Consider the following 26945-nt stretch of genomic DNA (forward strand, 5'->3'; position numbering starts at 1 on the left):
ACAGAATGCCAAGCAACTTTGGGTCTGTTCTGGCAAAGATATCCTTGTTACTTCAATACACTTGATACAAATATGCTCTCCCTTTTCTTCCCCCTACTGCACACCATGTCTTAAGCCATTCTATTTCTCCCAGCTAGCCCTAGTCAAGTTTTAAGATTTATACTGTAGCTACAACTCTTTTGGTGGAGTATGTGCAGGAGACTCAAACGCTTAATTCTAATACAATGGAAAAGAAATCCCTGAAAGAGCAGTAGGCATTGGCTCAATTTTGACTGGGCAACATGCTTCTGCAGTGACCACCCAGAGGCATGTAACATTTCCTGACACATGCTATAGAGAGAAAGCCATGTTTTGTCATTCTACAACACCTCTGAGGCAAAAGCAAGTGGGAGAAGTGGTAATTTCCCAAGTTTCATAACCACCTAACCACTTTCAAATATCCCTGATGCTTGTAGGGTTAAACCCTTTTCCATTTGTGTTTACATTTTAAATATCAACAGTACACAGCCTGTCTTCACTGCCTTATTAGCTTAAGGTATCACTCAAGTTTTGCCCCTAACTTGACTCCAATTCACACACAAGATCTCTAGCTCAAGTTAAGTGGCATTTTAAACTCAAGCTAGCTAGACCATTAGGGATATGATTTGAAGCTCAAGTGCTACTGAGGTTCACAGGAGTTAATAATGCAGTGGGGATTAACAGATAGTTACAACTCATTAGCTGCTAATCCAACCGCTCCAGTGCATTAACTTGAGCGAACCATTGCTCAAGCCCATAGATGAGAGACTGTCATGCAGCATGCATTAGTGTTGGCTGTACCATTCTTTCTTTTCAACATGAACTAAGTGCATAATTGCAGTAAATAAGTTAGGTACTTACAGACAGGTGTCACTTACCAATACACCTTAACTAAATGCAAACATGCTGAATGCTTCAAACTGTTGCAAGAAGCAGGCTGTTTGAACAAATGCCTATGTAATGCCTTTCATTTCTTGCTGCTCTATTATGAAACAGGGCGTTGTATGTGCTAGAAGATTCCTTACATTGTCAACACAAGTCTTTACTGATTTACTTTAATGCATACTGATTAAATGTGGTTTAAAAAAGTTATAGGTTATAAACAAAGCAATTTTCAGATAAAGTTGAAATGAATATGCCACATCCAAACTCACATGGGCCATTATTCCTCCCAGTTGTAGAGGAAGAGCAACCTCAATGAGTTTGGTTTCCACAAAAGTGCTGAAAGTAAACACCTGAAAACTTACAGAAAACTGACATAGTCATTACTGTTACCTACACACCAGCTACTGTTCATCTGACCTTTGAGCTATAAATAGCATGTTAACAGTTTAAGCACTACAGTGAACCTCTACACATGCTAGTGTGTATTGTTCTTCCCTTCCCCACAAAATAAACTAGATTCCCTTTGAAATTCAGTTCAGAGTCCTCTACCTGCTTAATATCTAAAGTTTAGACATTCCTCCATTAATTCAGAAGAACACTGTTCATTTTAACTATTTCTCTGATGCATTATTGAAGGCTTCAGACACTGTATACACACACACACACACACACACACACACACACAGAAAAGAACAAATACTGCTACAGTTATTTGAAGAAAGAGTACATCAGGCATAAATCCACTGTGGGACTCATGTTTAAAAATCTGATTCTAACTGCCTTAAAGGTCCACCAAATGGACCATTATGTTTCTTCCATACTGGAAAGGAAGATCTTTATCCACTTTTTGATCAGTTAGATTAAGGTATCAGGATTTGAAAAATGCCTACAATAGACATTATCCCAAGAAGTAAACCTACCAGACAAGATATGGTAGTACTGTACATTAGCTACCATGCACCAAGATCCTACAATTTAAAAGGACAAGAGAGCTGTACTCTTGATAATGGTAACTAAAAAGCCTCGATAAGCTTTCCATTTAATTATTTTTAAAAATGCTATTTTTCTTAAAGATAAAGGTTTTTTTCCCTGCATTTTCCAACGTGTTCTCTCTTTACAATAATGTAGGGGAAAAGGTGTAAAGGATTGAAGCCTGTTTTATAGCCCTCTGCTCTGGCTGAGCCAGCACCCTCCCTGTGAACCTGCCCTGGACTCTGTGAGAAGGTCATTTCCAACAGGGTCAGTTCTTGCAGTTTCTTTTATTTCAAGTTTCTGCAACAAAACAACTTCTTAGCATGTCCCTCAAGCCCATAAGTTCCTCAGCCCAAAAGTTCCTGACTTTTACCTCAGAGCCTTTGTGATAACAGGATTTCCCAGTCAACAGTACCTCCAGCCTCTATTGCATGTGTGGGCAAACTTTTTGACGCGAGGGCCACATCTGGGTGGGGAAATTGCATGCAGGGTCATGAATGTAGGGCTGGGGTTGGGGTGTGGGAGGGAGTGTGGGGTGTGGGAAGAGGCTCAAGGTAAGGAGTTGGGGCAGAGGAGGGGTGTGGGATGTATGAGGGGGCTCAGGGTAGGGTGATGAGGTATAGGGTGCAGGAGGGGGGCAGCACGGAGCTCAGGGCAGCGAGTTGGGGAGCAGGGTGCAGGAAGGGTTCAGGGTGTGGGCTCCCGCCCGGCACTGCTTATCTGGAGCGGCTCCGGGTAGCAGTGGCACTTACGAGGTCCAGGGCAGGCTCCCTGCCTGCCCTGGCCCTGCGCTGCTCCAGCACCACATCCCTGCAGCCCCTGCGGGAGGGGGAAAGAGGGCTCCACACGATGCCCTCGCCTGCAGGTACCTCCCCTGAAGTTCCCAGTGGCCATGGTTCTCCATTCCCAGCCAATGGGAGCTGCGGGGGGCAGTGCCTCAGGCGAGAGCAGCACACAGAACCCTTTGCCCCCACCCCCACCCCTCTCGGAGCCGCAGGGACGTGGTGCTGGCCGCTTCCGGGAGCGGCCCGGGGCCCGCAGTGCCACAGGGGTGGCGTTTCCGCAGGCCAGATCCAAAGCCCTGATGGGCCGGATCCAGCCCTCAGTTTCCCCACCCCTGCTCCACTGGCTACTGCTACCTGCTCCTTTTTTTATGAGGACCAGCCCTTTAAGCTCCAGGTCTTCTCCCAAGTGTGGCAGGTAGGATTAATTAGTCAGCCAGCTGCTGGCCTCTGACACCAGAGGAATACAATCCCTTTACTACAGTCACAATTATGCTCTTTACCACCTCTCCTATATTTGGTCTCTTCCATTTCTCTCCCGCACAAAAATTACCTGCATATTCTTAAAAGCCTACTTTTCTATCTTGTCTCCTCAATTCTTCCCTCTCTCCCTTGCTAAATTACATCCACTCATTCCACATCTACCCACTCCTTCATACATGGGTTTCTGATAAGTGTCAGCCCCAAAGAGCTACCAGATCAGAGCAAGAGGAGGGCCTACATTGTCAAGTGGCAATAACCAGACAAGAAAGTACCAAAAGTAGCCATTTTACAATCCACCTTCCCTTTCTCCCCACTCCCAGATCCTGGGTCCAGTTCTATATTTTTCCTAGTCCCTAGTTTACAGAGACTTAACTGTCTACTGCCTCAGTGAGCCAGTAACCCAGCCATTTTTCCTAAAGAGGACAACAATAGTTTGATTAGATGATATTGGGTTATTATTAAGAGGTTCTTTCCTCAAACAAAAAACAAAGGACAGCAAATTAATTTATGAAGTAACTATATTCTGTTGTGTTGCAGGGTTTCACTCCCATCTGCCATTAAATAGATTTTTAAAAAACTCCACTTCCCACCCAGGTCCACTTACCTCCAATTCCAAGCACGGACAGTTTGGAAACCTTCCCAATAGCTAGTTTTGAGGATGGAGGTCTCTACTCTTAGGTTTTTTGTTTTTGTTTGTTTGTTTGAGGCAAGTATTGCAGAACCATGGTAAATAACACTGAGAGCTGGCTTTTAAGTCCCATCAGATTAACAGAGGTCAGTCAAGTTTATATAAAGATGTGAATACCACAAACAGCTCTAACTTAGACAGTTTGTAACAAATAAGTAGTTCACCTAATGACTTCAATCACACTCGTCTGACCTTGTTGAAAGAGGGACAAAATCAGAAGCCTCAATTTAAGGTCAGCTTTACGCTCAGTAACCTCTCTCTTATTTTGGTCATCAAGTGCTTACCGGAAAGTGTTCTATTGCTATAGTATAAATCTAGCAACCAGAAACAATTTTAAAATCACTTTATAGAGTGTAAGATTTTCAAGACAGGGATATTGTTTTTTTGGGGGGTTGTTTTAAGACCACATAACACCTAGTCCACAGTGGATGCTGCAAAAACAAGGAGTAATGATGCTCAATTGTTCCTACTTAACAAATCCTATCCTCTTCCCTCTCAAAATTCTGTGAAATGTAGGGGCTAGTGAAGCACGGGACCCATGGGACAGTTCTGGGAAGTGTTTAAATAAAGGTACATACCAACTTAAGAGTCCATTGTATTAACTCACTTTGAAGCTGGGTTCTCCATTATAAAATGCAGTGCTTATAATGGATGTACCAGGAACAGTCATTGCATTGTTTGCTGTAACTTGCTACTGTCTGAACTGGTTTATAGTATTTTAACAATAGTCAAGACTTCCCCCAATGTTTTCAAACATGGGATAAGGCAATACTATGGAGATTCCACGCTTCTAGTACAAAGACTTCAGTGGAGCCAAAATTTGGCCCTGTCTGCCTTGAAAGACGAAGCTCCCAAATCAGGTTCGGTACAGCCAGTTTTCTCCAACAGCTAGATGGGTGCTGGCTTCTTACTTGGACACTGCCCCATAGCAACGGGCTACCTTCCATTTCTTGTATCTCTCGGTCATTAATAGGTTTAATTTGTTGGTTATTAGGACTCTAGTAAAGTTCCTGAGCCTATGTCTGGATGCATGGGTGGGGAGAGCATGTGGGTGGGAGAAAGGAAGAGATTGACAGGGTAAATTAGAAAAGAGAATTGTAGTGGAAAGGTTTGGGAAGGAGAGAACTAGAAGAAGAGAGTAGGGGTGAGAGAGAAAGGAAGGAAGGAAAACACTGAAGACGACAAACAGTATTTCTCTCTTATTGCAGGAGAAAAAAAGGCAGAAAAAGACAGAAAGAGAGCAGATCTAACAAAGGCAAGGGATACAGTAAGGGTGATTAATCAAGTAACTTGCCAAATACTATTCAGTTTTCACTAATTTATCAGATGAAACAACACAATGTACTGAATAAAAAATAAAAATCAAGTCCCATCTCTATTTCTGTAGTCACTCACTAATCACAAGACCTCAAAGAGATGTTCTGCTAAGTGTTTTTGCTCCACTCTCAGTTTCTTTGTATTATATAGACTAGAGTGTTTCAAACGAACAACAGAGCAAACGGTTTTAAATTTTGGTACAATTTCTACATGTTTACAAGTTCTAAAAGAAAGTGTTTTGATTAACTGGTATTAGCAAAGGTGAACAAGGACCACAAGAAAAATGCCACTATAAAAGTTCAAAGATGAAAAGCACATCACCGCTCTTCAGATTAATCTTGACATCATGAGTCACCTTCACTGGCCTATGCTCTGAACTGGAGTACATCCTGCAAGTCTAAAAGGTTTGTTGTAATGAATGCCATCTTTTAAAACAACCAAAACCAATTCGGCAACATAAGTAAGGCCTGTCTAACCATTCAGTTTGAAATAAATGCAAAGTGGCAAACACTGCAAGTGATATCTTCAGTTTGTCCTCATATCCAAACACAATGGTAAAGCTAAGCAAGAGCATTCCATGCAGAAACAACCTGTCTCAGGTACAATATTACTTTCTACTTAACAGAATGCCATCCCTTGAAGTTAACACCACAGTTTCTATGATCTGCTAAATAGAAAAAATTCCAGTGATGAGTGATTTATATTGTTCATAGGACAATGTAATCTATAGCTTTTCATTCATTTTGATGTAATTACACAACCTACAACTACACCCTAGGTCCTTATCTGAAAGCAGGAAAGATCTTGTGCTAGAGCCTCTTATGTAATTGAGCTGTGCTTGGCACAGGACTAGAGGAGGGCAGAGCAAAAGGTAGTTTAAGAGTACTTAAACCAGGTATTTAGCCCAGGCCTGGCATAATTCACAGCAGACCTGTAGCTACTCTAAATTACAAATGGCTGCATGTGAGCCTCCAGCATGTGTTCCAGGCCTGTGTCAAAAAAGCCCCACCAATATCAGGAAGGGGTTGATGTAGAAAATGCTACGCCAGTTCTTGCCACCTACCAAAGAATTCCCCTCAGAGGGACAGTTAACCTGGCTTTCCTGAGGCTTTGTGACAGAGTAGGAATCAGGACCTGTCCCCTTGTTTCAGCAATATATAGCTGAGGAAAGACTTTATTATTCCTATTAACATTTTATAGTAATGCACTGCTGCATTTAAGTAATGAGCTTGACATATCAGTCAGAGGTCATTTCAGCCTCTGAGATAATGAGCTGGGTGCACAAGTATTAATGCTGGGTGCTTAGGGTATCAGGGGATGACTAGAATAAGTGTTAAAAACAGAATAAATGAAGAAAGATTTAGCAATCCCAGAGAAGAGTGAAGAATGTTTCAGTCATGAAGTAGCAGAAGTAGGGCACAGACAGATTACCTGTACCAAAATAAGGAAACTTTCTGGAGCATAATCAGCCTTACTTTTAAAACAAAGACCATTTCTGATACTACCAAGTTTACCATGTCACTAACTTTTTGAAGTCATCACTGGTCAAGTACTTCATAAGGTTTTTGTGCAAGTCCTGTAAGCTATGAGAATTAATGAATATTCAGAGCTAATTATGTGTCCTCTTTAATTATGTATAGACTAGTTAAGTGACATCAGTAAAACCAAAAGCTGCAGAAGCATCTCACATAAATTTATGTAGATTTTGTTTTCTAGTTATCAGTTTATCAAAATTCCAGTTCTCTGAAGGGTAGCGAGAAGAAAATAATGATGTACACATTCAGCATTCTGTTCTCAAGTGGGGTGAGCTACCACAAAAATGTGAAGTATTTGAGTCTTTGCCTGTATGTCAATTAAGTCAAGACTAAAGCAAGAAATGTGGGTATACGTTATAAACACTCTTCTACGATTATGAACCTATTTAGGAGTTGCCTGTTGTGTTCTTCAGACTAAACAAATGCACACAAGCATTTAAACAATGAATGATAGCATGGAGGTTTACTTTAATGGGGAGGACTTCAGTGAACCCTTCCTGCATTTGCAAACTACATGGGGGAGGAATGGAGTAGAAGGGGGAAAAAAAGCTTTTCTAGCAAGCTAACGCCTCCTGCAGAGAGAAGCCAACTAGGACGGTTTTAAATCTAATGATTGAATGTGAACCATGTTCCTTCAGTCTCTTGAAAAGACTTATGATTTCATGGTGTCTTGGCATAACTATCAGAATGCATGATCACTAATTTGAATCAGCACAGGAAGTTGATATTTTAGGAAAGAATCAGATTTGATCTAACACATCATTTACAAGAAGTCCATTGACCTCTGATGTGTTATCACTGATAGTCAGCCTACAATGGTCTGATTATAAATTAAAATATTCTGTTTATTTTTTTTGTTGTTCAGACCCATACAGCATTCCTTATGTGTGTTCCACAGAAGCCATGACAGGAATCATTTGGTTTAAGGTTCAAACATTTTGTAGCCTATTGGCTACATTTACTAAAATATTTAGCACCACTTAGTTCTGAGCATCTTTGTTTCATGCATCATCTACCTGATTAATTGAAATATTTCACTTAGAATTTGAAGGAATTAGTTTAATAAAGCTCCAATCTGACTTTATGCACATTAGTATTCCAGAATAGCTATACTGGTTATATATTATGTAAGCTACTTAATACGAAGCACAATATCCTGAATACAGGTATCCAGAACATACCCCAAACATTTCACTATTATTCTGCTTAGTGTAGAATTTCAGTGTCTAAATATACACTAAGTATCCACTGGGACACCTTACTGAGTAGGTATCCACAGAAGCTGAACTATGTTCTTAGTAGTTTATTTCCATCCAGAGTAATATGGCACCAGAGTTCACAGTTCAGAAAATGCAGTATTTCATTTAGTCAAAGTTCCAGAACAATGGCTTGCACCTCCAATTTGAGTTACTATGTGCTGTTTCTACAGAAATGGAAGTAAGTGGCCAATGCCTTTCACCACCCAAAACATTGCTTATTAGGATCTGCTAGTAGTAATAATTATGCATGTCCTATGCAGACAGGGTTGGACTGATGGACTCTACATGTAAACAGAATACTTATGGAATCATATTTCTCTTACATGTAAATGACAATCGCAAAAAGTCTTTATTTGGTATAACTTCTAAGCATGTAAACATCTTCCAACTGAAGTCAAAGATTTCTAGTTAAATACTGAGTTGAGTGTTTTAACAAAGTTACATCAGGGATTAACAGTTAACACCTGTCAGAGGAAGTGGATCAATATTCAACAGGGCTTTTTGAAGGCCCAGATTGAGCTTCACATCGCACACTGAATTTGAGAAAACACTGTACTGCTTGCAGCTGCATGCTTGTAGCTCCCCTTATGTACAGAGGAATCAGTTTCTTTCACTGCATCTTTCCCACCCACAGAGGACCCTGTGGATCCACAGCTTCAAACAGTGAGGGGAAAGAAGCTCACTAACCAACAGTAGAAAATACTGATGTAAAAACAGCTAGAAGTTGTATTACTTAAGAGTGCAAGCCTGAAGCTAAAAACCTCTCTTTGAAATAGGGGGAACCCCACGGGCAGCAGCCTACAGCTTCGTGAAACCACATTCAGTATAGACACACAGGGCCATCTTCCGAGAAGTCCGAAGGATCTGTGTATGGGGTAGGTCCAACCCCCTGATTTTTCCCACAGAGGTGGTAATGTAGTCCCTCCCCTCTCCTTCTGGAAGAATTGGAAGGAAGCACCATGTAAAGTTTTCTGCAGCTTCATCTCCACATCAGCATGTCTAGATAACCAGGTTACACTTTGGTAAAAAATACATGCCAATTTTGAAACTGGTTTTTATTTTTGAACTTTTACCTGGATACCAAGTACAGCTTTTTTCTTTTGTCATGCCACAGTGCTAGGGTCTCTGGGCTGATCTAGACAATTTTCACACCTATAAACTCAAACTCTTTTTAAATTGGTTTTGTTAAAATTGTGCAATCCCTTTTTAGTAGACATTCTTTAATTAATTTAAAAGTTCAACAAGCATGTTGCACTGATTACAGTCATTCAACCAATAAAGAATCACCGATGTATATGCTCAACCTTCACTTCACCTCAGTGTAGTTTGTCTGGGAATTTCTTTTTTAAATAAAAGAAAAGGAGTACTTGTGGCACCTTAGAGACTAACCAATTTATTAGAGCATAAGCTTTCGTGAGCTACAGCTCACTAACACTAAACCAGAAAGTGAGAAAATACTATCATGCACTATTTCAAATGATCTAAAGATTAAACTGAAGTCTTTTTCAATTTTAACTTTTAGCACCATATTTAGTTATGCTCCAGACATAAAGCAGTCAGAGCATACCAGGTTGTACACCCAAGTTTCCCGTCCACCCTCCTGTCCCCACATTCCCTCAAGTGAAGGGAAGCCAAGTTGCCCTCAGGAAACATGGTGGCATCCTAGGCTGTCAGAAGGTGGAGAAGAACACTAGAAGAAACAGATATTTGCACTGGCCATACATATGAACGTCAGTCCAACTGAGAACAACAGAAGATGGCAGCCATTTTAAAATAGGGCAGTTCTTTGTGGAGTTCTCTGTAGTCTAAACTGGAAACTTTTGCCAGCACAGGAGTGTCAGTGGTGTGATTTCTTTCTAAACCAGCTGAAGTCCTAGTGCAGATGTAGTTATACAGTTTATTTTGCTTTATTTAGAATAGCTATGCCAGCAAAATTTAAGTTTGGACGAGATCTTGTTCAGCCTCTTTTTTGTGAGGAGGAAAAACGAAAAATCTTAATATTATTTCTTTCAAAAGTAGTCTATGTACAAGATTCCAGAGAAGTTTTTTACTCTATGGGAACTTTGAGCAGTCCACATTTATTCCATTATTAAAATGAATTTGTCATTAGGAACAATAAAGAGGTCAGACAGGATACATAATACCTTAGGAGACTCATTTTTAAATTAACTTTAATTTGATTAATGCATTTAAATTTCCAAAAATATTGCTCTATACTTGGAAGAAGTGCTAGGCTTTGGGGGAGAATATGCTGTAATTTTCATATATCAGAGAATCGCTACTTTAACTGAAAAACTCAGTCCCACCATGACTGACACCTCCATAATTCTTTTTAATTATCTGCATTACAATAGCACCCAAGGGCCCATAATTATGGGCAAAGAAAGAGCAGACACTACAGAGAAGTTTGACTTTTGTGGCTGTTTCCTAAACAGCTTATCCTACCTGGCTTTTTGACAAGTCCAAAGAACAACTGCGTTTCCATACTCTTTAGTCACCAGAAAGAGATTGTGACTCTTAAGCTATGGCTATGCTAGAAAACTTAAGAGGCACAGCTCCACCACTTTAAACTCTCTGCACAGCTGCTCTAAACTGATAGCTCCCATCAGCTTAATTACTCCAGCCCCAGCAACCGGCGGTAGCTATGTCGGCAGAAGAAGCTCTCCCAGCAACATCAACACCAGCGCTTAAGTCAGCATAAGTTATGTCGCTCAAGGGAATGGCTAATTCACACCTGAGTGACATAGTTTATATCGATTTAAACTTTAGTGTAGCCATAGCCTTTGTGACATCTTGCAGATTACGCAAGGGAGACGAAACAATGCTACAGAGTCAAACGATGGGCAGAAGTTAGTGCCCCCTCCCCCAAATTTTGTGACTGAATATTAGCTTTGTAAACTTCAGTACTTCCATAAAATCTAAGGCAATATCAACCTGCACTGTAGTTCCTTCCCAAAACCAAAATTTAAGCAGTTGTTCATGACAACATGGGATTTGGACAATTTTTCACTACTCTTGTATTTTTTAATAGAAGCTACATTGGTTTGACTGGAGAAAATTCTTTACCCTTTCAGGGACAGTCAAATAAAAAATATCTAAAGACAGTTTACCTATATCATTGCCACAACCTTAGATTCTCAGAACTCAGATTCAACGTTAATCTTACGTTTTATTTTTGGGGTGAAAAGTGAAGAGAGACTAATCAGTTTCACTTTACAAAGGTCATGCTTTAATTAACACTAAGCTGCCATGTTTGAGCTGTAAACACTGAGAAAATGTGTTTATATCAAACAATCTTTGGGCCAACTGTGACAGTTCATGTAACCTCACTGGGGTCTACAAATTCTTTCTCCATATGGAAGTAGAAGTTCTATGTGAGCAGAAGCAACATAAGATTCTAACCACTTTAGAGGTATCATTGGGAGACAGTACCATAACAAAGCAACAAAAAGCAATTTTACAAAACGAGTTAAAGATTTATAAAGTTCAGTTAAGCCAAATGGATAAGTTACATGACAACTCTGCTTTTAAAAAATCATTTTCATTACCATTTTGTTCCCAACCAAAACCCTCTTTTCATATTGGCAGACAAAGTTATATGTCAGATTGCTAGAGATTAATGCTCTCTCCTCTGAATTCTGGTATCTCAAGCTTTCAAATGGCAAAAGACTTTGGTTTCTAGCTGTCATGGTTGTTCTTTCCAGAGCTGCTATGATGAAATTCAAAAAAGGGGGAAAACCCTGCATGTCAGAATTGTGATTAAGGTTCAATACATCATGATATACCAGGGCTAGAAACAAAATCTTTCCGTTTCTAAGCTAAGAATTCTGTGATTGTTCACAAGAAAATATAACTTAAAAAAAACTAGACATGAGGGACTAGGTTTTTTTTTCGGCACGATGAAGTCTTAAGACCCCGCCCAATGTAGTTTTCAATCCTGGAATAGTGTTCCAACAGGATGAAAAGCACTCCCACACCACCTCTTAAGATTTAGAAGTGCTATACTTACTAACGTTTGCTTTCTCCAGGTGCAGAGTGAGCCTTGCCGCAATTCTGAGCCAGCAGGTGGCATTAATGTATCACAAACCAATATAGCCGCATGCAGTCTCATAAGACCCTCAGAATACATTGCATGCGTAGAAATACATTAATTTAAAAGGAGATTGTGTCTAACAATTTTTGCAGATGGCAACTGATATTACTATAATTAAAATGTTAGAGAAAAATATCTATCCAAGGTCACCATGTGCATGATCAATTTCTGTTTTGATAGTCAGCTACACTTCCCATCTCATGCATTAAGATGATACCACCGCTTATGCACTGGGAAGGAGCTCTCAAGCATTACCTTCCTGAGACTATGCAAGGAGCTTAAAGGTAATAGCAGCAGCACTACTAGAGTTAAAATCAGCAGCAGGCAGGCATGTGGGAATGTAAACAGGAGGAGAGTGGACTCAGTGATGCTTGTTCTTGAATTTTCCAAAAAGACACTTCAGAACATCAGCTTGGGTACAAAAACTCCCTTTAAGAACTAGGCCCTGGGTATGAAAAATGTTCGATTGGAATTATATAGGGAATTGGAGTGGGATCCAGGAGACCCAGGTGAATTCCCAGAGCAACTTCTGACCTCCTATGTGACCATGGAGAAGCTGCTAAATTACTTTGTGCCTCAAATCCCCATTTGTAAAAGTGGGTATAATACATCCTTATCTGACAGGGATATTGTGTGGATAAAGTTCATTAGTGATTAGGGCACTTGCTCAGTGATGAGGGCCATAAATACTTAAATAGGACATTCTATTTAAAGGGGGTACTCCAACAGAAAAAATGTTCATATTTGTCAATTAAAAATGTAATTGACAATGTTCCCTTATATATGCACTGTTGACCTCATTTAAAACTCTGCTGGAATAAATAAAAAGGCTAGCATTTCATTTCAGCAGCAGAAACAGAAGTAGTAGAGGTTCAGAGAAAAACAACAAAATTGGTCGAAAGCATTTCGGCTGTGCTTCCATCCCACAATACAGGAGTGACAGCACTAAAATTCAGAGGGGCAATAAACTTGCCTGTATGAAATGCATATTTTTTACACACAAGTTAACCTTCAAACTCATTGCCATACGATAATGAGGCAAACAGCAGCCTCATTTCCATTTGCTAGACTACAAGTGCTATTAATCTTTATTCTTCAGAGAGTAAGATGGGTGGGGGGAATCATAGTTCACTGTGGGTAGGGTGAGTTAGCACCTGTAACTGAAGATGTTGGTAACCATTAAAAAAAAAGTGGACTAGATTAGAATTTTTTTTTTATTCTTACCAAAAACGTACTTGACTTTCATAGGAACTGATAAGTTTAAGATTTCTAGGAGAAGCAGATTTGGAGGCAATGGCCATGTCTGCACTGGAGAAGTTTAGAAAAATTCCCACAAATTCAGATGAACTGGTGGGAGCAAAGTTCCAATGGACATATTTTTTTCTATATTAGGATTCCCACCGTTTCAAGTAAACCAATGTTAGAACTTGTGGGGGCTTTTGGTTTGGTTTTTCCCCTGTGTAATGATTCCTAATTCAACATTCAGTAAACAGAGACTCCCAAAAGAGTTAAGGTTAGTCAAAACTTGTATACTATTGATGTTTTTAACAAGTCCTGCTACATGAATTATACATCTCATAAAAGTCAAATGAAGGGACCATCATAGTTTTCTGATATTGACAGCACTGTCCTAAGGCAGTAACAGGCCACCAAAGCGTAAAAATCTAGATAAGCTAATTGCAGCAAAATAAAAATAGCACAGAAGTGGAGTTTATTTAAAAAAATGTGTTTAACACTTAAGTGCTGAAATATTCTATAGGTAAAAAGTGCCTAGTACATTTCTAAAGTTAACATACTACTTTATTCTTCTTTTGGGGATTTGAGTCCAGATCTCACTTGCCAGCTCACATACACTGGTATCACTAGCAAAACATTGCAGAGCCTGTATGTAAGGAAGCCCAATTCTCACCCTAGGCCCGCTCCAGAGCTTTGATTTAAAGAGAGAGAGAGAGAGAGTCCAAACTGTATCTTCCACATCCACCTGAAGAGGGACCATCCATGAAGTCCAGGATGCACATGGACAGAGGGGCAGACACAGAAAATGCATCATTCCCTCATCAGCCCATAAGAAGAGGTAATACAACCCTTAGCTGTACTACCTTTTCCACAAAGTCCTCTGTGATGAGGAATGCTTCCCCCTACCTTTAACAAATGATTTGGGGCAATCTTGGAAGCATGGATCCACTGACGCCATACTACCCAGGAATCAAGGAGCCCCTCCTCATCCGTGTGGAGCCATAGTGCTTCTATGCAGATGGCCCTGTGCCTCAAAGGGATATTGGAAATTCACATGTTGGAGGATCCTCAGTGGTGAGACAATTTTTGTACCCAAAAACCCCAGACATTTACATCTATGGGGATACACTGGGTCAAATGTACATGTTTAATAAAACGCAGGTGATTTGTTTGTTTTTTCAGGAGGGGAAATAAATCAGGATTTTCCTTACTCATACATACAGGATCCAGAGTCATTTAATGGCAAGTGCTTTGACACCCACATAGTGCAAGTGACTGAACAGAGTGAAAGCCAGCAATTCTGAGGGTCTGGACTTCAGATCTACAAAAGAATAGAATTAAAAAATAAGTTAACTGAATGCACCCATCACTGGTTTGGGGCTTTTCAGTATTTCACACTAGAAATGTACATTACACACTTAAAGATCAGCCTCAAATCAATTTAATAAAATGTGAAAGTGCCTTTAGACTTTTCAAACTATAGGTGGTTAACTTCTGAGCTGTGGAATTAGCTTCCACGATTTTTAAGATGTTTCTAACATCTTAAATCATCTTCATTGATCTTAGAAAAGGCCATACACCTCTCTAAATATCTGCCCCCCAAAAAACAAGCTGGTTGAAAGCAAAAATGCAGAAAGCCATTGGCCCCATTTCTAAAGGAAGCACTAAGAGCAGAGAGACTATATAAGTAAATAATTTATTTAAATTGATACAGGTTCTCTATGTCACAACCACTATCTTGGATTACTAGAGTTTAAGAACATTTGCAAATTCTGTTTTCCAAGATTTGTGTTTTTTACTTTTTGCACTTCACTTAGAACAGGCAATGAAAATAGCCTAGTCAATGTCACTTTGTTCTATACTTGTAGTTTAATACTTCAGCATTAAGCAAACACTAAAGAAGGTATCACTGGGGAAATATAAATATCCGTAAATACTTTCCTTAGAATTTTCTGAACAATTTTTACTCCCATCAAGTTGTGCAAGTTTCCCCGAAATGCTGGACTTGAACTAACAAAACTGTCTCTTCGGGCCCAGATTTACTAGGTGGATATTGGTTCCTTGAAGAGAAAGCCCCTCCCCAGATGCAAGGAGAATCATACTAGTAAACCCTTCAGGACTCCAAGAATCTTCAATTTGAAGACTGCTGTAATCCAAAAGGTGTCAGCGGGCTTTTAAAGGATAGCATGACATGACTTGGTCAATGCAAGCTGTAAATTAAGAGATGAGCACCCAAAACAGAACTCTAGATCTGAACACCCCTATGATTTGGGGAGGCTCAGGCCAATTCTCTGCAGTTCAAGCTCATGACTGTTAACAGGACCATGGAATTAAGAAGGCCCAAGATGAATCCTAACTGAGTTAGAGGGAATTGACCATGTGCTCTTCCTGCCTACCTCATGTTTTCTAATTCCCACAAGGCAACAACTCTTATTATTTAAAACAGCAGCACGAAAAGGTGGGGGGGAAAAGTAAAGGTTTGTTGGTCAGTGACCAACTTTTATCCTATTTTATTACTTAAAATGAAAGGGCCTCTCCCTTACCTTTAACCCAGTAGTAGGCCAGAAGACCAGAGACCGTGCGTGGCAGCAGCAGAGGCTACATCGCATCAGAACTGGCGGTCGGAGAAGGTGCTGTTAGGCATTGTCTCAATGCAACGAGGCTGCGGGGGCACCGTTCCTACCCATCATGGCCCGGCCTGGGGCTTAGCCTGCGATAAGGCCGGGTTCTTTAGATAGGGAGTAATTAACACGGGGCAGTTCCTCCACCCTCACACAACGAGATAGAGCTAAAGGGGGTAAATCGGCTCCAAACACCCCGCCTCCATCTCCAGGAAGGATGGCGGGCCAAGGGCTACTACTGTACAGAGCCTGAGTCCCCTACACTCCATCTCTCAACGGGGGGGGGGGGGGGGGGAGGCGGCTGACCGAGAGCTGAGGAGCCCGGGCCCGCTCTCACCCTTTGCGGAAGTCCCTGAGGGCCTTGGGGTCAGGCCCAGGGATCCCCCCGAAGTGCTGATCTCTCCCGGCAGGGAGGAGCTGTTCTCCAGCGGCATCTCACCTTTTGGAGAGGTCCATGAGGACCCCGGAGAAGAGCTTCTCCCCCAGCCGGAACGACACCACCAGCGCGTCCTCGATGATGTGGTCCAGGGTGACCCGCACCTCCGAGCCAGGCAGCAGCGGAGCCTCCGCCTCCCCCGCGGCCGGGGCCACCGGGGAGCCGGGGGCCGGGGGCTCCGGCTCTACAGCGGCAGCATCAGCAGCATCCGGCTCCTCCTCCTCCGGCCGGCACGGCTCCTCCCCGGGCTCCGGCTCCACGGGGCCCCCAGCAGCCGGCAGGCAGGGCTGCGGCTCCTCCTCGGGAAGTTCAGGGTGCCCAGCAGGCGTCGGGCAGGGCTGCGGCGCCTCCTCGGGCTCCGGGCTGGGCGGTCCTCTAGGTTCGGCCTTGGGCGAACCCAGCTCCGGTTCCTCCGGCTCCGTCCTCTCAGGTTCCGGCTCCTGGGTCCTAGCCGGGCTCCGGGCGAGCTCTACGGGCGGCGGCGGCGGCTCCTCGGCCTCCCCCGGAGCGGACTTTCCCCCGTCGGCCTCGTCCCCATCAGGCACAGCCGACTCCACAGCCTCGCTGACAGCGGGGAGGGGGTCTGCGCCGGCCTCGCTGCCCGGGATGGGCTCCATCTCAGGCTCGGCTTCGCCGGCTCCCCCGTCACCCGGCACCGCTGCAGTCGCCGCCGCCTCCGCAGCCATGGCCGCCATTTTCTCTGCTGCTTCGCCGCCGCCTCCCTCCAGCAGCGGGATCGATAACCGCGGCCTTCTCCGCCCGCCTGGGAGGCAGAGCCCGCCCATTTTGCTCAGCATTGGCATCTCATTGGAGGCTACGCCACGATTCTAAGCTCCTATTGAAGATTGGGAAAGTCCATCAAGCCGAACGAAAACTTCTCATTGGCCAGCAGAGACTTCATTCATTCAGGGGTCGGGAAGAGGAAGAAGGGGCGGAGTTTAATACCGCTAAAGATCAAAGGGGCTTACTCATGAGGCAGTTGTCCCTTCCTATTGGCGCAGGGAAGACTCTCCTCCCCCTTCAGCGCTCTGAGAGGCTGTTAATTGGTGCAGAGTTACATCCATCAAACTGAGATGGGGCGCTTTAGGCCTGGAGTTCAGTGTAAGGGGAGATTCCTGTTTGAGTGGCAGGGGAGGGAAGGGTACAGAGGTGGGAGGTTAACTCACTTGCAATGAGAGGGTAGTATCCTCATATTCAGGACTAGGAGCTTATTGGGACAGAGACTGTGTCTTCTTGTCCATACAGCACCTAGCACCTTGGTGTCCTGATTCCATCTCAGGTGTTGCTCCAGCACAAATAATATAATGATCTTACCAACTCTAGTTTCAAGGCACCCACACTGGGACGGTGAGCAGGACCCATTGCAAAAGGGACCAGAGATGGAGAGAAATGGGAAAAGAGAAGGAAAAAATATGGAAAGTCAAAAAAGGGTGACCAAATAGAAAAGAAAAAATGTCTGGAAGAAAGAAGATTTTAAGGGGAAGAGGGAGTGAACTATAACGTTTTCTAAAAGGTGAAAAATTAGACACTAAAAGAGATCAAAGAAAAAACTTGGTATCAAAGGAGAAGTGGAGAATTGGGAGAAAAGGGAGAAAAAAGCAAATAACACTTGTATATTTTACAGTTTGGCTCATATGATACTTTGAATCAACACTAGCCTTTTCTTCCTAAAAACTATGAAAATTTTGCCAGTTTTGGTCATTCCTCGCCAGATTCAAACCCTTTGGGATACTATAAATCGGCCACCATTGTATATTTTGGAAAGTTGACATGGATGAAGTAGAAGAGATAGATGGACAGTTAAAGGGCAGAAGGAGAAGATCTGTGAAAGAAAGACAGAAAGCAAGGGGACGAGCTAGACCAGAGAGATGCTAAGCATGAATACAATTTGTAGGCCTTAATCCTCCCCAATGCAATTATAGGGGATAAATTATTGGCAGAGAGTGAAATTTGTGGAAAAGAAATGACCTGAATCTCTAATGTTTTGAGGGTTTTTTTTTTAAATATATAGTTTTAATGATTTATAGTTGTCTTTTCTGAAGGATTCTAAAGTGATTTATAGCATCACTGAAATGTAGCCACCTCTCTGTTGGAAGGCAGTAATTAGGCAGGCAACTGACATAAAGCAATGACGGTGAGGGAGTAGTGAAATTTTGGCAAAGGATACTGGAGCAAATTCCTCCGCAGTTTCAAAGCCTAGTTGTATACACTGCCTTTAGTCTTTCCACACTGGGAAAATTGAGTGTCATGCAGTTATAGCAGTACCGTAATGCAAGTAATAATAATAATAATCTTTCTTATAAAACCTTATAAACCAAGAACTGGGTTTGAAGCCTCCCATCACAGCAGAAGGGGCTGGAGAGTCTGTATGTAAACAGAACCTGATCCTGCAACTGCCAATCATAATGCATATTACCACATACGTAGTCCTGTTGTAGACCCAAGGGCCAGGGGCCTGATTCACCATCCCAGTGCTATCCATCATGTGTAGTGACTTGCACAAATGCAAGGAAGGCATAAAACACCATTCTGATTTGATAATGCTTTACCCTCACTTTGCACTGGTGTAACTGACTGTACAAGCTGCAGGACAACAGTGAATTAGGTCCTAGTGCTTACAGCATCAGCCTCATATAGTTTGTAAAGGGTTTATGTGTACATACATTTCTGGAGACAGAAAATGCCTTAGAAATGTAGCTCCTGAGTTAAATGAAATTTTAAAATATAAAATAGTTGAATAGCTCAGTATTATACAATCTACCATGTTCTCAGGCAATTTACTGTTTGAAGGGATGTGTGGTTGGAAATAAAATATGTGTTTGTGAGGAGGTTAGTACTACAGAGTAGCATATTGAATTGTAGTGTTTATTCTCCATCATGCATGGATCTTTGTCAGTCTCTGTCAGGGAGAAACAGCAGTTGGACTCATGGCTGTATGATTTGTGGCTAAAAACAAAACCAAGCCGATCTGGGGGTTTTCCAGAACTATCCAACATTAATGTTAATGCCTAAACCGTCTCTAAACATTTTGTTGGGTCATATTTTTAAAGGCCTGCATACTGTTTCCTGAGGCCATCATGCTTTGAAAGAGGGGCAACCATCTAGGAGCCCCCAGGGCTGAATATGTCTGTTTCCAGTATTCTACAGAATAATGAGATTTGTCTTGCTGCTGAGTTACTAATACCTTAACTCCAAAACCTGCCCCTCTGCAATGATTTCAATTTCACTTCAGAGGTAAGATCCCAGTTTTGCATTTCAGAATTGTTCTGTATATTCTGGTATGTGTACTGGGGACAAAATAACACTGGCCCCAAAAGGTTTTCAAAGGCTATGAATGATTCAGAAATATTTTTCATTTCAGAGGGACGCAGGAGGGGACAGTAAGGAGAATTAGGTCTCTGCTCTTCCTTCCTATGTTATTGCAACTCCCCAGAATTGTGACAAGATGAGAGACTCCTAGAAAACTGAGATTCCCTTCCCCAAAATCAGGAATTTACCACCTTATTCAATTAAGCAACAGTAGCAGGGCAAGCTATTACTCCCCAGTGAAAGCAGCGCAAAAATAAGTTCCAGAAGCCTGTGATAGGAATTGTGAGAGATACCCAGGGAGTAGGGCAATGGCAAAGCTGTAGAACAGCACTTCTGCAGATGAGGACAAAACTGTCATGGGTTTTATCTCAAAACAGCATGGTTAGTGTGGATACACTGTACCATTGGTGCTTAGAACAGTGATATCCCATCAGTTCAGTTAGCCACAGTTCATTTCTGTAGTGTAACCAGGGCCTAGTAGAGCAGAATGGCAGTAATTTCTAGCCTACAAGAAGTCACCAATCAATACAAAGAGCCTACTCAGTCATTGAACTAATGGGACATTGAGATCCAGTAGCTCAGCCCAGCAGGCTCTTTGTTATGTTAAATTCAGACTTCCGAAGGATGGGAGTAACATGGAAGAATTCCTCGTCCAAAACTGCAGTGTTGCTTTCTGAAATCACCCTGCTTTGCCAGAAGTGTTGCTTATGTCATACAGCAAGCATTAAAATGCTAACATTGTCATCATTTATACCTAATAGAGTCTCCAGCAGTCCTGAGAATGAATGTAAAAGGATTTTTTACAGTTTCATTTACATTTCAAATGCCAAGTGTTTGTGAAAAGATGGAAACAAATGTCTATGCCACTCTGATCTAATGACAGCTTTCAGAGTAGCAGCCATGTTAGTCTGTATTCGCAAAAAGAAAAGGAGTACTTGTGGCACCTTACAGCTTAGCTCACGAAAGCTTATGCCCAAATAAATTTGTTAGTCTCTAAGGTGCCACAAGTACTCCTGTTCTTTTTCTGATCAATGGCAGATGCAGAAATACAGTAGCATAGGCTATCCCTGTCTTCAGAGATAGGTTATGCCAAAGGCTAGGTGGTTAGTTATTTATTATGCAAAAACTTGCTTGTTTTACTGTTTTTGTCCCCTGGGGTGCTCCCTTGACCATTATCTCCCTGTTTCATCCTGCTCTTGCATCCTGTCATAAACCTAGCCTGTAAACTCTCTCAAGCTAGGATTGTCTTTTTTTTGTTACCTGTGCCTAGCACAGTGGGGCCCTGTTCTGTTCTTGGAGACGCTAGGCATTGCTATCATGCAAGTAATAATGAGTGGTGAAAATATAAGAAAGAGATTGATGAATCTGAGGGAAGGGAACTGGTTAGTTTTTGTGGGAAGAGGATCGAACTAGTGAATTTGGGAATTCCATTGCTGCAGATCCATCCACTATGTCTTACACATTGCTGAGAGTCACAATCCTGCGAAACAGGAGACATATTCATGGCCCTGCATGCTTGCATCACAGTGGATTTTCCAATTCCAAAATGACTTCCCGCTGACCATTAGCAATCTGGCCTTGCAAGTTTACACAGTGCAATCACCATTTGCTTCTTCACTGTCAGTGCAGCTCTCAGTGCAATTGAAGGCTAGGGTGAGACTTGGCACACAGATCCAGGAATGTGGCCATGTACATCCAAAAGTTCTGCAGCCACAGCTCGTCATTTCAAGCCTGCATTACAATGCAATCCCACCAGTTAGTGTTCGTTTCTCAGGCCCAGAAGCGACACTCCACCATCTGCAGGTGCTCTGTGAATGCCACCAGCTAACTTAAATTGGTTCATGCTATGTCCCACAGCAATCAGTCCTCAAAGAAACTTTCATATTCCCCGCTGATTTGGTTCTTCTTATGACTCTGCAAATTTCCTGGAGGATCGTGCTTGCAATGCTTATGACAATAACATAGAGCTGTGCAGGCTTCATGCATCTGTTACAGATGGTAGACAGTGAGGAGGGCCGTGGGTTCATGGGATGTTTTACGAAGGCATTAAAATTATGGAATATAGATGACATTGTGGGATGGAGACAGTTGCATGATGGGAAGTTGACCCTTTGCTCCCAGTAATCCTTGTGTAACTTGTTTCTGCCCCACTATGCACTGCGAAAACTTCTCAAAAGACGGTGAGCTAGATGCTAGCACATTGTACACTGGGACATCTACCTGTGGGGCACTGCACCGTGCATCGATATAAGCACTCCTGGAGAGTATGTGCAGCGCTGACACAAGGAGAGAAGACTGCATGCACACAAGCGATGTACTAGTTGGGGCAGCTTTATGCCGACGTAACTTGCGTGAACCATAGTTTTCAGCGTAGACATGCCATGAGTGAGCGAACATCAGTGAAGTGTGATTGTGAGAAACAGATACCTGTGTGTGTGTGTGAGAGAGAGTTGGTTGTGTGTACATGCCTAGGACTGTGAGAGTGAATGAGTTAATGGGGCGTGAATGTTTGCATGTGCATGAGTGTGAGTTTGTGTTCAGATGTACTTGCACAGTAGCAACACTGGCATAGAAGCTTTTCATGACAATAAAGTATTACTGTATTGAACTGTGTGTGAAAAAGAAAGTCTAGGAGTGTGTGTGTGAGAGAGAGAGTGGCTGTCTGGGCGTTGTGTATATGTAGGTGCACTTAGGGCTTATCTAGACTAAGGAAATTTGTAGTGGTGTAATCACATAATTACACTGATGTAAACCACTCATGTAGTCACATTGTCCTGGGGTAAAACAGGGTGTGAACTGGTGCAACTTACCCCAGTAATATACCAGGGTAAATTGCACTGATGCAGCATATCTACACATGGCAGTGTCACTGGGAAAAACACATCAGTGCAAATAAGACCAATATAGACAGGCCTGAGGTATATGTATGGTTTTATAGGGGGTATTTATGACATGAGGTGGGGCAAATGGAGGGACTATGTGCTAGTGTCATGGCAAGGGTAGGTTAATAGATATTTTTTTCTATGGCCTTATCTAGACTAAAGCTGCATCTACACTGGGGGTTTTGCTGGCATAACTACATCGATAGGGGGTGTGCTTTTTTCACATCCTTGACTGACACAGCTATGCTTACAAAACTTGGTAGTATAGGCCTGGGCTACACTAGAAAAGTTTTGCTAGCATAGCTATACTGGTATAGTTGTACCAGCAAACCCTCCTAGTGTAGATGCAGTTTAGGATGTAAAGGTGTGATGTTGGAAAATGATAGCGACCTCTCTTAGGCTAGGTCTACACTGCGCACCTTACAGTGGCATGGCTGTGCCGCAGCACCCGTGCTGTTGTAAGGTGCACAGCGTAGTCGCTCTTTGTCACCAGGAGAGAACTGTCCCAGCAACAAAATAAAACCACCCTGAACGAGAGGCGGTAGATTCGTCGACGGGAGAGTGGCTCCCACGGACGAAGCGCTGTCCACGCTGGCGCTTTTCGTCGTCAAAACTTTTGTCATTCGGGGTTTGGTTTTTTTCACACCTGAGTGACAGAAGTTTTAATGACAGGTTTCAGAGTAACAGCCGTGTTAGTCTGTATTCGCAAAAAGAAAAGGAGTACTTGTGGCACCTTAGAGACTAACCAATTTATTTGAGCATGAGCTTTCGTGAGCTACAGCTCACTTCATCGGATGCATGCCGTGGAAACTGCAGCAGACTTTATTTATACAGAGAGAATATGAAAAAATATAAAAAAAGTTTTAATGACAAAAGTGCAGTGTAGACAAAGCCTATGGCTCCCACAGCATATGTTAGCTAACCCATTCTAACCTGGGCTGATATCTTTTTTTGATAAGTCTGGAAGGCTTTCCCATTTGCAAAAAGAATGAGGAGTACTTGTGGCACCTTAGAGACTAACACGTTTATTTGGGCATAAGCTTTCGTGAGCTAAAACCCACAGCCTTTGCTAATACAGACTAACAGGGCTACCACTCTGAAACCTATTTACAAAAGGCACCTTTTAACCAATACAAAATCAGATCAGATGCCGAAGGAATTACAAATGGTTAGGTAAATTGCAAATAGCATACATGGCTAAAACTAAAGCAGAAACAGAAAATGAAGATTGGGTTTTAGTTGCATGCAGCAGAGCTAAACTGCTTCAGGCACAGTTTAGATGAGAAGGTTTGGATGAGAAGCAGTGCTCTGAAAAAGAGTTATTCGCTTTAATTTAAAATCATTGGTTTTAAACATTGTCATGATTTATTACAGAATATTGGCTGGGGTGAAAAAATAATCAGTCATTTTCCCTTGTGATCAGCAAATGATATTCCTGGTCATAGGAATGCAGAGCTCATTTTTGTTAGATTTGTGAATGATTCTTAAAGGATTTGTAAAATCCCAACATATACACACATGCCCCAGAAGTCTCTACTTGAAGCTGAAAAATTAATTATATGCTAAATTTCTTGTGAACATGCGAGAAGTTAAGGATTGGGGTTTCATCTAATGTCCTTTAGGGAACTGATTTAAATCCATTATTCACTCCATCCAAAGCTGTAACCACAGACCAGATTGATATATTGGTGCCACAAGTACTCCTCTTCTTTTTGCAGATTGATATAAAAATTTACAAATGTCAGTGAGTACCTGGGGCCAAATTCTGCTATTAAATCTATTCTGGCATGTCCCTTGCTTATTTATAAGTTAAACTGCTGAGGGTTGGAATCTGCTTCCTGTTTGATCTTGCAATCTGTGTGATTTCATCTGTCTTCTAAAATTCACGCATCTTGAGATAACCAGGCTACCCACATTAATGGAAATGAATCTCTGCATAGCAGTGCATTTAAACAAACAAACCAAAAAAATCCAGGTTACTAAAATGCCAATTTTTTTTCATTTTCTGTAGTCACATTCTTCTAATTTTGGATGCATAAGTCACAACGGACTTTTTATTTTAAAAAAACTTTATTCTTTTAATATCTTAATACAGAGGAAACTAAATCCAAGATGCACAAATATAACTTGGGTCTAAAGCAGTGGTGGGCAAGCTGCAGCCCGCAGGCCATACGTGGCCTGTCAGGGTAAGCTGCTGGCCAGCTGCCAGACTGTTTGTTTATATTTGCACGGCCACCCACAGTTCCCAGTGGCTGTGGTTCGCTGTTCCCGGCCAATGGGAGCTGCAGGAAGATTATTACCTGTTTTCAAGAAAGCCCACCATGTGGTACATACTGTATAAACATAAAAGGCATAGTCCCTGCCCCAAAGATCCTTTAATCAAATATAAATACATAAATACATAAATATATAAATACATAAATGTCAAGTTTACCTTCTTTGTAATGTTGCGGAGTAGCAGCCGTGTTAGTCTGTATTCGCAAAAAGAAAAGGAGTACTTGTGGCACCTTAGAGACTAACCAGTTTATTTGAGCATAAGCTTTCGTGAGCTACAGCTCACTTCAAGTAGCTCACGAAAGCCTATGCTCAAATAAATTGGTTAGTCTCTAAGGTGCCACTAGTACTCCTTTTCTTTTTCCGTCTTTGTAATATAACTTCATATTCTGTAGTCCCCAGATACATTAGTCCATTTTGTTGGGGAGGAAGCAGTAAAAAACCTCTACTCAGGTATGTCACCAAAACACTTGAACAAACAGAACAAAGGTTTATGGATAAAATTTTCTAACGTGCCTAAGTGACACAGAAACCTAGGTTTGATTTTCAAGTGACTTAGGCACATAGAGCATAATCTGCTAAGCACTTTTGAAAATCCCACTAGGGGCCTATCTGCATCTTTAGGCAGTTTTAGTTAAGTTAATTTTGTGTTCTGAAACAATGGGCTATTTCTGTTGCATATTCCAAGCTTTGAATAGTACAGAATTGTAGCTTTTGTGTTTTCGTTTTGGAAGGCTCCTGACCTCCACTAGCTCTATCCTGTGGGACCATCTCACTGAGTTTAAGATTTGGGGAAATTAAAATTTTGTTTTCTTTCCTTCTTCCCTCCCCCATCTCCCTGCAACTGCTTCTAAAATCTCACTCTCTTTCTGTGATCTGAAATTGGAGCAATGATAGTATGGCCTGTTTTGTTCATTGTAGACTATTCTTTGGCCAGAATCCTATAGTGTTTAGCATATATAAGGTCACATTGCACTTGCAGATCTAATATTGAGGGAATCATTTGCTCCAAGATAACAAAGGGATCTGGATTTTCCTTTAGGAATGCCAGGGCTTTGCCTATTTTGGGCTTGGATTTGGTTTTCTGTAAATTCTATCTGTGCTGTCTTTTATAAATGCTGATTTTAATTCTTTCACTGACTATTTCCTTATGTTCCTTTCCACCATATCCAGCTGCTGCTAGATCTTGGACATAAATCCATTCACAATCATTTATTTTTGTCAGTATTTTCAGGAGGACATTTTTGTATGAAATCCATCTGTTTTGGCAGAGTAATTCTGAAAGTTCTTGGATGAAGCTTTCTAGGTTGAGCAAGGAAGAGAAAAGCAAAATGGCTGCTGTAATGAGCATTCCAGTGCTAGAGTTTTAAGTCCAAAGAAACCCTTTGGACCTACTTGTCCTTGGCTTTGGGCATGACTTCTTATTCTGGGACCCAGCTGTGGCTGTGACCCACAAAGTTGCTGCAAAGCATCCATCCTTAATCTAATGAAGGTTATATCAGGCTTTTTTCCCTTGTGTTTACTCGGGAACTAACTAGGAACATTTCTTTCTTCATGGTTGCTAGACTCCAGTTCACTCCCTCCTCCCAATTGACTTCTTATGGTGTTACATCTTTGAGACTGTACTGATGATTAGTTACTTAAGAACTGTCTGGCTACATGTGTTTCTAAAGTCTCTGAGCCTTTACTCCTGTAATTTTAAATTAGGGATAAAACTGTGTCTTGTGTTGAGGTAGAAACTTGTCATTTCCTATTTACATTTCTTTGTTTTAAAATTTATGGTACAGCATATGGCTAGCAGCAGTTACTGCTTGGGCTGTGGTCTTGCCAAGTTAAGCAGGATTGGGCCTTATCTGTATTTGAATGGAAGATCTCTAAGGGGAAGAGCCAAGGTGTTGCACTGGATGATTTAATGACAGTCTTCCCTCGGAGTCAGTATTACATGAATGCATTGTATTAGGGCTCGTCTATACGAGGAAATGGATTGGAATAGTTATTGCAGATTATAGCTATTTCAATCAATTTCCCCACATAAACAAGCCCTTAGTAAGCACTGTGCTGTTGGAGGTGATGTAAAACAAAGGCTTTAAAGATCTTTCACAAGAATAGGCATGTTTAACCCTGATGTTCTTTTGGGGTAAATGTATTCTGCCTA

At 41.7% G+C, this 26945-nt stretch overlaps 1 protein-coding gene across 4 annotated transcripts in view; it reads right to left on the reverse strand.

The window, feature by feature from the left end:
- PWWP2A (PWWP domain containing 2A) overlaps positions 1-17103 on the reverse strand; it is a 39812-nt gene extending 22709 nt beyond the window's left edge. The window contains exons 1-2 of one of the 4 annotated variants that reach the window (XM_073355864.2): positions 16329-16417; positions 14480-14589 (exon numbers count right to left, since the gene is read on the reverse strand). In XM_073355864.2, coding sequence (XP_073211965.1) covers positions 14480-14532 — 53 coding nt within the window. In that variant the 5' untranslated portion in view covers positions 14533-14589; positions 16329-16417. Of the gene's footprint in view, positions 1-14479; positions 14590-15811; positions 15935-16328 lie in introns of those variants that run through there. The other 3 variants (XM_073355863.2, XM_073355865.2, XM_073355866.2) reach the window with 3 other exon arrangements.
- Between the last annotated feature and the right edge of the window lie 9842 nt (positions 17104-26945).

Source organism: Lepidochelys kempii, chromosome 8 (assembly GCF_965140285.1).
Source record: "Lepidochelys kempii isolate rLepKem1 chromosome 8, rLepKem1.hap1, whole genome shotgun sequence".
NCBI classification, from domain to species: domain Eukaryota; kingdom Metazoa; phylum Chordata; order Testudines; family Cheloniidae; genus Lepidochelys; species Lepidochelys kempii.